Below are 12887 nucleotides of genomic sequence, written 5' to 3' on the forward strand. Positions count from 1 at the left end.
ATGGTTGGACAGTGTTCTTGAAGCCACCAACATGAGTCTGACCAAACTGCGGGAGGCAGGAGTGCCTGGCGTGCTCTGGTCCATGGGGTCACGAAGAGCCGGACACGACTAAACGACTAAATAACAACAAATGCAGAGGTGAATACTTCCCTAAAGAGTTTGTTTAGTACTGGGGTTGGGAAGGTTAATAAACGTCTTAATTCCCAAGCTCTTGTTCCCCTGTGGTAAAAGTCAATATAGCCCCCAAATAATTCATCACCTGTCAAGAGGAGCCATTTTGCCAGAGTTCAGACATGGTTTGACCATTAACTGTCTGTCAAGACTTCTGAGCTTATTCTTTTTGTGACATCACACAGAACATCCTTGTTTCTATTCTGCCATGCTATCTCCATGCCAACAGCATTTGGACAGTAATAAATCTCTGTTGTGGCTAGAGAATCATTGATGCCTCGCTATTCAGCAAAATAATTTAGATTTTTGCTCTCATGACCTAAGCTTGATTTTCAGTTGTGTGTAACTTGAAAGCCTGCTTCTAGAAGTTTATAGACTAGTTGATCCAGTGAATCTTTATAAACAAATTCTGATCCAGTGTTACTCCACAACTTTTACTACCGGTATGAGTAAATTCATCTCCCTCTTCCATGTGTTCAATTTTAGAATACAAGCCCCACTTTGAAATGTCCAGTATCTCCGAATTGTTATTCAAGCTTCTTTCTCACATCCTATGATGCGGCTGCTGGAGGCCCAAATAATTCTATTGAGTACTGGGCTTAAGAAAACTTTAAATATTGAAAATCTTCCCCTATGGAAAAAGTCAATATAGCCCCAATATAAATTCATCACCTGACTTGATGATCCAGAACTTGCCAGAGTTCAGACATGGACTGACTGTTAACTGCTTCTAACTCTGCCGAGACTTTTGAGCATAACCTGATTGTGACATCATGCGTGACATCAGAATGTCCATGTTTGCATTTTGCCCAGGCTGTCGCCACGCCAACAAGGGAAAGCCAGTAAACCTTTGCAACTAGATAACCATCAGTCTTACTAACCAGTATCTGAGGTTTATTGCTTATGCTTCCTTGACCCTTCTGTTTATTATGTAGGAAAAAGTAGGAAAAAGTGGGCCCCCAAGTGATTTTATTTGGTATGGAGGGGTGGTTGCTCAAGCAACCGCTTCACCGTTTTGTTGTTTGAAGAACATTCATGAAATACATGAAAAAGACGCTGGAAGAGGTGGATTATATATTGGTCAACCAACTGGAATGAATGGCAAATCTGTGGCAGCACTGCCACGGGTAGCTGAGTACATGAGACCTGAACTGCAAGGCCCATTGTGATCCAAACTGTTTTTATTTAGTGTTGGTGCCAGGGGCGTAGGTGCCATCATGGAGGGGGGTGACAAATTATCAAGGAACAATTACTGCCCTACTAGGACGGTACATAGATACTGCTCCGGCGGGAAGGTAAACGGCGTTTCCATGCGCTGCTCTGTCTCACCAGAAGCGGCTTAGTCATGCTGGCCACATGACCCACATGAGCGCCACAACTCCAGAGTCATCCACGACTAGACCTAACGGTCAGGGGTCCCTTTACCTTTACCTTTAGGGCGGTTCATAAAAACTTTTTTTTTTTAAAAAAAAATGCCTGCTCCAAAGCTCCTGTCTTACTACACTAGGGATTATATAGCTATATCTGAAATTTCATGCATATCAGTTAATATCTTGACCCTCCTCCAAGAAAATAGCTGTTTACTTGGCCGTTTTCCTGTGTTGTGAAGGCTGAAATTTCAATTCAGACACACACCCCAGTCTTCCCTGCATGAAGCTAGGACCCCCCCAAAAGCAGTTGTGTTGTGTAATTAAAAGAAGATGAGAAAAATCAGCAAAGCAGTTCTGTGGCTAATTGAACAATTCCTTTAAATAGGGTCTATTAATGAAGTTCACACTTTTGACAACCAGTCTGATGCTTTTGCAGAAAAATATTCTAGACACAAGGCTTTTATTCTTTTATTCTCAAGGCTAAGTACAGCAAACTGGCTCCCTGCCTGTTACGTTACATGCGGGGAAACCCGTGTGGGGTTCCTCTCTCTGTAAAGTCTTCAAGCTGTTCCTGCGCACACCTGACAAATCTGCCCCATTGTCAAAATTTATCTTTCCCCCCATCTCCAGCCTCCACTGTTGTGTGTCCTGGCTGATGGGGAAAATAGAAGATGGATGGCCATCGGTCAGGGATGGTCTAGTTGAGATTCCTGCATTGCCCCAGGGGTTTGGCTAGAAGACCCTCAGGGGTCCTTCCAACTCTACAATTCTCTGGTGCAGGCTTATGCAGAGTTTTAGGTACAGGTTGGATGCAAGGGGTGCATAGGATTGCAGCTCATCTTATGGACCGTCGGCTCGGGAATAAGTCCCACTGATCAAGATGAGACTAGATTGCTGCTGTGCAGTCCTGTTTTTTAAATAAATATTTTCCTTTTCAGATAATACAGAGCATGGTGAAATCACAATAAAGCGGTCTGCTCCTCCCTCCGCCGCTGCCGCCGACAGCGGCATTGATTCAGAATATTCCCCCCCCCCCTAGATTTCCTCCTCTAAAAACTAAGTGCGTCTTATGGTCAGGTGCTTGTGGAGCGAAAAAATACAGTACCAGACTTTTAGAAGACATCTGAAGGCAGCCCTGTTTAGGGGAGCTTTGATGTTTAATAGACTATTGTATTTTAATATTTTGTTGCATCTTCCGTGATGATCCTTCGATGTCCTCTTTGTGGCTTGGGGCCCCTGGCAATAAACAACATGTGGTGCAGTCTCTACTGAGAGATGACTCTCCTGTTCTCACTAGAGATATGGTACAATTTTTGACCAGGATCTTTGAAGTTAAATCTGGGGTAGTTTGGCCTGTATAATAAATAGTGATTGCCGAGGATTTCCTCTTTACTGTATGTTTTAGAATTATGGTATAACACATATGGACGGTCTATATGGTTTTTATTGTCTTATATATGCCAATAAAGGTGTTGAATAAAATTTGAATTGAATATTTTGTTGGAAGCCGCCAGAGTAGCTGGGGAAACCCAGCCAGATGGGTGGGGTATAAATATATTATTATTATTATTATTATTATTATTGTTATAATTATTGTCATCATCATCATTATTATTATCATCGTCATTATTATTAATTATATCATATATTTAATATTAATATATTTTCTTTCAAACTTCAATAAAATTGATTGAAATAAAAATCTCATTTATTTAAATAGGAGAATTAATATTTTCCATATTAATCAATGGAATTTCTATGGTTTTGACTGGATTGTGCTGGTATATATTTTTCTACCCGGGGTCAAGCATATTGGCAATGCAGCTACAGTAATGGCTCAGCTCTATTTGAGTTCAAATAGTTCAAAACTATGGGAAGGAAATAAGAATAATGTAGCCGACTTTAAATGAAAGCGTAAGTTACCAAAATGGTCATGTGAACAATTGAAATCTTTTTCTTCTTCTAAAAATGAGGCCCTTAAAAAAGCGTAATTTCAAACAGTCACCAATGGGATGCAAGGAAACATTTCAGCATTTCAAAATCATTGTTGAACTTGCAAGCAGAATCCCTTTGTAAATCAGTTCACAGTCCCAAGAACAAAAACCCATTCTGCTGTAGTAGCCTGCTTGGGGTTTCCCCAGAATTCTTCCACTTGAGTAAATAAAATATGATTCTCAATCCACGTTGGTTAATGCACAAGTTCAGTCTCTCTGGAACTTTTCTATTCCGCCTTAGTTGTGGGTCAGGAACCCTAGTCCCAAAACAGTTGCTTCTGCAGCCGCTTCAAAACACAATTTCAGGATTCTAGCTGCTTCCTCTCTGGCACATGAGCCATGAGTCTTTACCTGGGGGTGCAAGAGGTGCGGGACACCCAGGTGCCGAATTCTAAGGGGCGCCTGGCACCCGTTGCTGAAGCTGCCTAAGCTATTAACTATCTACCTGTTATGAAATAATAATGTTGATCAAGCTAGAAAAGCAGAATACATATAGGTATTACCGAAATGTATGCCCACTGTTTCACTAAAGGACTTTCGACTTTGTGCGCTCATTTACCAAAGACGCACCGCGCCAGCGGCATCACTTGTCATTCACAATGGCAGCGCTTGTCAGACTTGAGGGCGCTGGGTGGATCTTTGCACCCTGGTGGCAACATATGCTAAAGACTTCCCTGCACATGAGAAAACTCCACCCGCCTTCCATGTGCTATGCACTAGAAAACACAGACCTCACTGTTGACACTAGTGTTACACGCCACCCCAATCTCCACTGAGCGACTGCACGAGATCCCAGGGGCTGCAGCACTTACCCAGGGTTGTGCTTCCACTGGGAAGATCGAGCCACAGCGGAAGCCGGTGCCTTTAAGAAATATGGTTTATTAACACAGATTTACACCTGGAAATCTGCAGTGGATGGGGTGCTGAACATTATACCCCAAGAGTGTCCCCTTGTTACCCCTCTCATAGGTTCAGCAAGCTTGGTTCCAAAGCAACGGTCTATAATGGCCCCCGGTCTCGTAGTGCAGCTTCCTATAGCCGGAGCCAAGATGACCTCCAGGTCCTGCATCATGGACTTCTGGCCTGCTCAGCAGCTCCTAGAGGACTGACCTTTGCTCTTCTCCTCAGCACACCTCTTCCCCCCAAACCCAAGCTTCCTGTAAAACAACACTTTCCCTTGTCACATGCATAAGCCGCCTCAGGGATTCCTTGTCCGGCACAGTTCTGTAGCTTGCATAATTTCCCCTTCTTATACCCAAATGTTAGCTAGATTCTGACATTCATTCATTTATTGGGTTTGGCGGGCGGGCGTCTCCCCATGAACTAATAACAATATGGTGTGAAAGTAGCCTCAGAAGAGTTCAGCAATGTGGGTTTTGAATTACACTCGCTGCACCTGCCCTTCGGATACGATCGTAAGGTGCTTGCAAAAGTGTGTGACAAAAGATGTCACCCTTCAGAGCAGCCTTTCACTCTTCCCCGGGCACAAAAACAGAAGAAGAGGCAGGTCCTTCTGCTTAGCTGGCCCCACCTATATGTTGAGCTCCTTACCTGGAGGGCGGGCAGCATTCACATAGGGAAAAGGTTAAGAACTCAGCTACTCAAGAAGAGCAAAGGGAAAGAGCATTTGGCTTCGAAGGGTGAGGACGTGTGTGTGGTGAGTTTTGGAAGGGAAGCGAACCAGAAATATGTCTTCAACAACCACCGGTTCCAGTTTACCCAGCGGCATGAAGGTCCTGGCTACTTTCCCTGATATTCTGGCCATCCCTGAATTTGTAAGTATGACTTTCCGCTTTTAAAAACAGAACCTGGTAACTAGGACATTCCAGTGCAAACCTAGGAACATTTACTTAAGTCCGGCTGTATCAAACAAGGCATTCCCCCCTGCAGCATGTGTCTTGGGATTGTGGCTTCCGTTTCTTAGCGACTTTCTGAGCAAAGTGTCTAGATTTTTTCCAGGTTTGGTTAGCTCTCCCCCTTGTTCTTTCATTTACTGGAACATTTACAGTACTTTTCACTATGGTCCCTTTCTTTAAAAACATCAAATTAGACTGGTTATCAAATATTTAAAAAGAACTGGGAAAGAAACTACACCCAAATCCAGACGCTGATGGGATTTGAGGGGTTTAAATTCTGCTTCTAAATATTTTGCCTTGTTTCTGTGCATATATATATTCTGAGAGCATGCTAACTTATTTGACCTTCAAGGGTATATTCTGCTGCGCAAATCCGTGCATGGAAACAGGTGTACCTCATGCAGGTGTGTGTAGCATTCAAGCAGCTAATTAGTCAGGTGAACTGGTGGCCTATGTAGTAGAGCAAATCTTCAAGGTCTGGTGAGCATGCAACTTACTGGGAAGGCACGGTTTGTTGCTCTCTGGCATGAAGAGAGCTGGCAGGTTACTCAGTTACTCTACTTTTCATGTTGATAGAAACCCATAGTGCAAGTGCAAAGTTTGGGCAGTGTAGAGCTAGAAAAACGGCAGAGAATTAGGCTGCTTCTGTCCAATGCTATTTTGCAGGTGGGATCTAGTTGATCGTTGGCAAATTCAGGATGCATAATAAAAGTGGATTTGTGCTGTTGTTAAACAACAACAACAGATTAGTTGCACAATAACAGCCATGTTTGGTGGTTAGGAAAGTGATGGGAAATGCAGAACTCCAAGTGCCCCGGTTTCTGAATTGATCCCGGAATGTCCCACTTTCCCTTAGGATGTCCCTGTTTTCATTGGAGAAGTGTTGGAGGCTGTGGAGTTATCCAACCCCCGAGCCGTCTGAAGGCAATCCTGTATAGGGAAGGTTTTTTTTGTTTTTTTGTTTTTAAAGTTTAATGTTTTATTATGTTTTTATATATGTTGGAAGCTTCCCAGAGTGCTGGGGCAACCCAATAAGATGTGTGGGGTATAAATAGTAAAATTATCATTATGGAATGGGACGTCCCTGTTTTCACCAGAGAAAGGTTGAAGGGTATGGAAATGCATTGGAAAGTGTGGATTGCTGAGGTGATGTCATATAACCTCTTCACAAGCTGATTGGCATAAACGCTCAATAACAATGGATGTTGTATCACCTACCTGCAAATTTTGTGCAAGCAAACAAGAATTAATGAATGCTCAAATTTGGAAGAGACTTAAGTGATGGTGAGGGGTTAAGCAGGAATGGCAACTCACCCAGCTCTTACAGTAGCTAGCTTAAAAAGTAAAGGTAAAGGGACCCCTGACTCTGGGGTTGCGGCGCTCATATTGCTTTACTGGCCGAGGGAGTCGGCTTACAGCTTCCAGGTCATGTGGCCAGCATGACTAAGCCACTTCTGGTGAACCAGAGCAGTGCACGGAAATGCCGTATGTGTGTGGAGTTCCTATAACCCAGGCCAAGAAATAAATTCAGACATGACTCAGATTTTTGCTTTGGTTTTTGGCAGAATTTAGGCCACAACTTTATTGATTACAAATCAAGTGAGTGGTTGCATAGGCTCTGGTTCCAAAGCTACCTAGAGTAGCGCTGACTCAGGACGCACCTTGAGTCAGCATCCAGGTTCACACCTGGGACGGGGTACCTGACTGATGCCTGCCAGCCAGGCCCTGATTCCCCCCATGTGTGCCCAGAACTATGGTGAGGGCACACCCCGCTTGGGGGAATACCAACCAGTAGTCCAATGGATTCCTTTGGGAGGAATACCCGGGGATAGGGTGGTATCAGTTCATTCCTCCCCTATCAGCATGAACCAGAGCTTATCCACCAACCTTACAAGGTGTGACGAATTGCTAAGCGGCCGGCAAAACCCAAGTGGCAACAGCCAATCAGCCAAGTGGGGAAAATTCCTGCCATCCCCACGACACACGATGGCATAGCAAGGTCAAGCGCAAGCCCTAAAATTAGGGAGTGGTGGGCGGGCATTCTAATGCATGAAGCAGGAGAAGAAGCCTCTTGACGGCTCGGGCAGGTGGTCCATCTGGCTCCTTTGACTGACATGCCCTTAGTCCAATTGCACCCCACAGATGGACCACCAATAGGGTGTTGTGGCTGTTCCAATTGTCCCCGCCCCAACACCTAGTCCTGGTTGTCGGGCCCACCACAACACATGCCCTCTCCTGCAGGGAGGACCCGATTTACCTTCCCGCCAGAGCGGTACCTATTTATCTACTTGCACTTTGACGTGCTTTTGAACTGCTAGGTTGGCAGCTAGCTTAAATTACAGTTAAATCCTCTAATATTAGCCTCATTGAGTTCAATGAAAAACATGGCTATTGCAGCCTTAGGGGACAATGCTCCCTTCCATAACTTTCCATGCCAGGAAAGCATTTATTGCCCTTCCATCTAGCCCTTCTTTCAAGATGCTCCAAGTGGCAGTCTTCTCTCTTTCATTTATAATCACAATAAACCTGTGAGGTAGGTTAGGAGGAGAGTGTGTCAGCCAGTGAGCTTCACGGCTGGGGGAGACTTTAAACCTGAGATCCCAACACATTATCTATTACAGCTGAACAGCTGGGTTCTACTTGGGCCTTGAGCAGTGTGAAACAGGCAGAAATTTTGGCACCAAAGTGAAAAGGTTGCAGCTATTGACTTTTGATCTGTTGTGTTACATGTCTGAGGTACAGGAGCCCAGCTGAATAGGAGCCCCAGGACTGTTTGAAGAGCTCATTACATCTGCCTGCTTCTAGAGCCTGTTATTTTACCTAAACTTTTGTGCCTCTTATCAAGGCTGCTAATATACCTTTAAAACATATTCAAAGCACTTTCTTTCCCTCCAAGCATTCTGGGTACTGTTAGTTTACCACACACACACCTAAGCTGCAATTCCTAGTGACCCTTCACACACTACAGTGTCCAGTGCTTTAAAGGTAAAGTTTGTACACAGTCCTATGTGCCTACCTCTGTTGCAGCCACCGGATGTGTGGTTTAAACAATACATGATTGTTTATTCATTATTTGGCACCTTTTCAGCTGTAAAAGGTCCATGTATGATTTGGGGTAGGGCCAAGGTATGTGTGAGGAGGTCTAACAATTTGCCCTCATGCTGATCCCCCACCGCTGTCCAATTTAAGGCCATTTTAGATATGACAAATAAGCACACAAGAATGCTAGTTGTGTGATTATTGTCACGTCTGCTTTGGCCCTTAAAACAATCCCTCATATAAAATGATAACAATGTTAACAAAATGAATGAATGGAATCCAGCCATCTTACCTATGTATATAAAGAAACTAGGCATAACAGATTGCTTGCTGCTAAAAGGAAATGGATTTGCATAAGTATCTATGTTTTCTTTTACAAGCAATATATTGCTTGATATTGTTGATGCTGCGATTTCAGAGGTAATTTGTATATTGGTTTAAAGAACTAGATTTATATTTCTTTGAGAAACTAGGTGGCCACACCGACTGCAGTGTGAGGAATGCCAAGCTTGCCCAGGCAATCTGTTTAAAGGGAAGGGCATAAGAGCCAGTTCCTAGGGGCCTAGGTCCCTTCTGCTCCCCCTCGCCAATAAAATATTTGAGGGGACAACACACCCCATAGTGGATGGGCATTGCCTTTCAAATAGTTTGTGTGCACCATGTCTTGTGATCGATTATGCATGGTGAACCTTACCTGCCTGTCTCTCCCCCCCCCAATATTTTATTCAAATTGCTACCCCGTCGGGGGGGGGGGCTCTGTTAAATGTGACCACAGAAAGGTTTAATGGAGGAGGGTAGGTGCTTCACCCAGCAGTTTAGCAAGCTCTGTTAAACCTTGATGCAGGCTTGGCTTGTTGCAGGAGGGGAGGCAGAAGTGCTTGGGGCAACCTGTTAAGGGGTGGGTGAAGTGTGAAATAGTTGGGGGGGGTTGGGGGGAAGGGGCGATTGCTAAATGGATAGGTGGGGTTGGTGAGCAGAGGGAGCAGGGGTGGCAGACCCTAGTTAAACATACATATTTTTTTTAGAGAGAAGGTTTTGCATTAATATCAGAAGGTCGGCGGTTCGAATCCCTGTGACGGGGTGAGCTCCCGTTGCTTGGTCCCAGCTCCTGCCAACCTAGCAGTTCGAAAGCACGTCAAAATGCAAGTAGATAAATAGGAACCGCTACAGCGGGAAGGTAAACGGCGTTTCCATGTGCTGCTCTGGTTTGCCAGAAGCGGCTTAGTCATGCTGGCCACATGACCTGGAAGCTATACGCCGGCTCCCTCGGCCAATAATGCGAGATGAGCGCGCAACCCCAGAGTCGGTCACAACTGGACCTAATGGTCAGGGGTCCCTTTACCTTTACCTTTACCTTAGGAATATTGAATGGTTTATATAGCAGGAGTGTGGCATCATTTGCTATCCTTGATATTATTTGCTATTCCTTGATACCCTTGCTATCCTTGATATCATTTGCTATCCTTGATATTCTATTATTATTTAAAGTTTGTATGGCTGTAAAAAGTAAAATGAAAAGAAAAGGATTCCTCCTTTGAACCTATTGTCAGCAGCTGGTGAGAGTGAGTTGAATAGATGGATATCTTTGGTCTAACATGTCAAGGGGCCCGGAAGATCAGATTTTGGGAGCTCTCTCTGCAGAAGTCCTTTGTCCCATCTAGTTTGGCTCTAACCACCAAGTCAGCGCAGTGTTTAGCCATCCCTTTCATTGGGGGAGTCCCCCACCAGCAAATCTGGGTCCACTTGGTTACTGCTACAACAGGTTAAACTTTGGGGGAATTCCAACACCTTTGCCAGTGCTTTTGTCTTGGGTTGCTAGGGGTTGGGAGGATGGGCTAGTGGAATATCTGCTTAATGTTGTCACCTCTGCGGACAGTACCTGGACCTTTAACATCTGGACAGCATGCAGAAATTGAGTTTTTGTGCACTTTCTGAATGGAAACTTCCATCTTGGGGGAGGACCTCTCTCTCTTTTTTTTGCACAGTTGTCTAAGTGACTTCTGGGTCTGTTTTTTGTTTTTTTTAAAATACAGCAACCCTAACCCTAGCTTTGCACTATAAAAGTAAAGTAGGGCATTTCTACGCAGCTTTGGGATGTGATCTTGCTGTCAAATAGACGTGTGCACTCCTTTGCAGAGTCCTCCATTTGTAGGGCAACTGGAGGGCAGTCCTCTATTTTGAAGGATTACCCAGCCCTAATCTGGTTTAAGGACAGAAACACCTAAGGAAGGAAGGCCATCTAGATAGCAAACACCTTATCTGGCCACAGTTTTCCCCACTGTGGTGCAATGTATTGTGTTTCTATTTAAATGAGAGCAATTATTTTGAATTTTGCATCTATACATACAGATCTTCCAAGCATGGGCATAGCTTGGATCCTCAGTTAGCTACATATTTTTATTGATTATAGGGGGGGCAGGTGTCCCTCCCTGCCCCCATCTACGCCCATGCCTCCAAGTGTTCCTATTTTCCAGGGACAGTCCTGGATTTACAGAAGGTGTCCAGGTTTCTGATTTGATCCTGTAATAGATCAAATTAGTATGGTTTCAACAACAACAATTTATTTATACCCTGCCCCAGCCACTCTGGGCAGCTTCCAACATATATAAAAACACAATAAAACATTAAACATTACAAAAAGCTTCCCTCTACAGGGCTGCCTTCAGATGTCTTCTAAAGGTTGTATAGTCACTTATCTCCTTGGCTAGGGAGGTTGCAAAACTCCACACCCTCCAACATTTCTCCATTGAAAGTAGAGACGTTAAGGAAAAGCAAGACATTCTGAGATCAAATCAGAAAGCAGGATGGCTTCTGTAAATCCAGGTCTGTCCCCAGAAAACAGGGACACCAAGAGGGTCTGTAGGTGTGGGGCAGGTAAAGACTAGACTGAAAGGCGGTATGTGGAAAGCCTAATGCACATTGCCAGCAATCAGCCGAGTGGGTAAGGCCAAACCAGCATTTGATGCAACCCCCACTGTCTTTTGATTGCACCCTCTGAGGACTGTACATTTGACTGCTCCACTTTACTGTTATTACATGTAGGAAGATGGGAAAGGAACCAAGAGGTTACGATGCATTTCTGGAGGGCAAAACAAATGTAGTTATCATCCTGGCAATCCTGTAAATCTATTTTAATAGCCTCTTAAATGGTTTTTATGGCTTGAGAGCCCCACACAATACACAGAGAAAGGAATGCAGAGCTAAAAGCAAACTCAAAACAGGGCTGCCTTTTCTGAGAAAGGGAGATTGGCTGGAGGGAGGAAAGATCTGTGCCAAATGGGTGAAGAGTTTTATGCCTGCCATAGATCGTGGGGGTGTCCCCCATGTCTCTATTACATCTTCCTATAACCTGGGGCCTTCCAGGTGTTGCTGAACTACAACTCCCATCAGCCCTAGCCAGCATGGCCTATATGGCTAGGGATGATGGGAGTTGTAGTCCAACATCATCTATAGCAGGGGTGGCCAACCCCCAAGAGACTGCGATCTACTCACGGAGTTAAAAACTGGCAGTTATCTACCTCCTTTTGGGGGGGTTCAGGTCAAAGTTGTTGAGCTTTGTTTAGGAAGGAGGAAGGCCCATTTTTGGAGGGTTCGGGTCAAAGTTGTTGAGTTTTTTCAGGGAGGAGGTAAAATGTTGAGCTTTTTTAAGGGGAGCCACAGTTGTTCAGCTTCTTTGTGGGGGAGCCAATTATCTACCAGTGATCTACCGCAGACGTCCAGTGATCTACTGGTAGATCACAATCTACCTGTTGGACATGCCTGATCTATAGGACACTAGGTGATGAACTTGGAAAAGTTCTCAGAACAAAGCTGTCTCTGGAATGTACAAAATGCGTACCAACACCCAGCCGAGAGAGAGAGAGAGAGAGAAAGAGAGAGAGAGAGAGAGAGAGAGAGAGAGAGAGACTTTCTGGAGGGTAAGAGCAAAAGGATGACCAATCTGTGTGCCTGTTGCAACAGCCCATAGCTCCCAGCACGCCCAGTTCTGTTTCCCTCTGTTAAGCAAACTGATAAAAATACACCAGAGCCCTATTGTGGAGATAGCAAGAACTAAAGCTGGAGCAGGTGTTGCCCACCCAAGGAAAGATTAGGGAATGGGTGCAGAAATTTTGCAGCTTAAAATCCACTTCCCACCCAGTTGACACAATAGCAGAGAATCTGATAGGGAGGGGAGATTAAGCAGAGGGTGGCTGCGAGGGAGAGAGGAGAGCCCAGTGGCTCCAGAGCTTGTGGGGAGGGGAGAGGAGGATTAATGGCCCGGTGGCTCTGCGTTGTGCAGCGGTTGCCAGAAACCTGTTAAACCAGGCTGCCTGCCAGGGAACAGAGACTCCAGCCCCCCGCCTGCAGCATGTAAAAAGAAGAAAAATATTAGAAAGCTGTTGAAAAGGGTGGTGGTGGGGTTTGTCCATCGCTGGCTTGCGTAACTGCGAAGGCCTCCTTCCCTCAGGGACCTCTGT

The 12887-nt window shown here is 44.8% G+C and overlaps 1 protein-coding gene across 1 annotated transcript in view; it reads left to right on the top strand.

Moving 5' to 3' along the window:
* The first annotated feature begins 4957 nt into the window (after positions 1 to 4957).
* Positions 4958 to 12887, top strand: part of MAL (mal, T cell differentiation protein (MAL blood group)) — a 32787-nt gene continuing 24857 nt past the window's right edge. The window contains exon 1 of the mRNA XM_035110685.3: positions 4958 to 5310. Coding sequence (XP_034966576.1) covers positions 5224 to 5310 — 87 coding nt within the window. The 5' untranslated portion in view covers positions 4958 to 5223. The remainder of the gene's footprint in view (positions 5311 to 12887) is intronic.

The sequence above is a fragment of the Zootoca vivipara genome, chromosome 3 (assembly GCF_965207765.1).
Source record: "Zootoca vivipara chromosome 3, rZooViv2.hap1.1, whole genome shotgun sequence".
Taxonomy (NCBI): domain Eukaryota; kingdom Metazoa; phylum Chordata; class Lepidosauria; order Squamata; family Lacertidae; genus Zootoca; species Zootoca vivipara.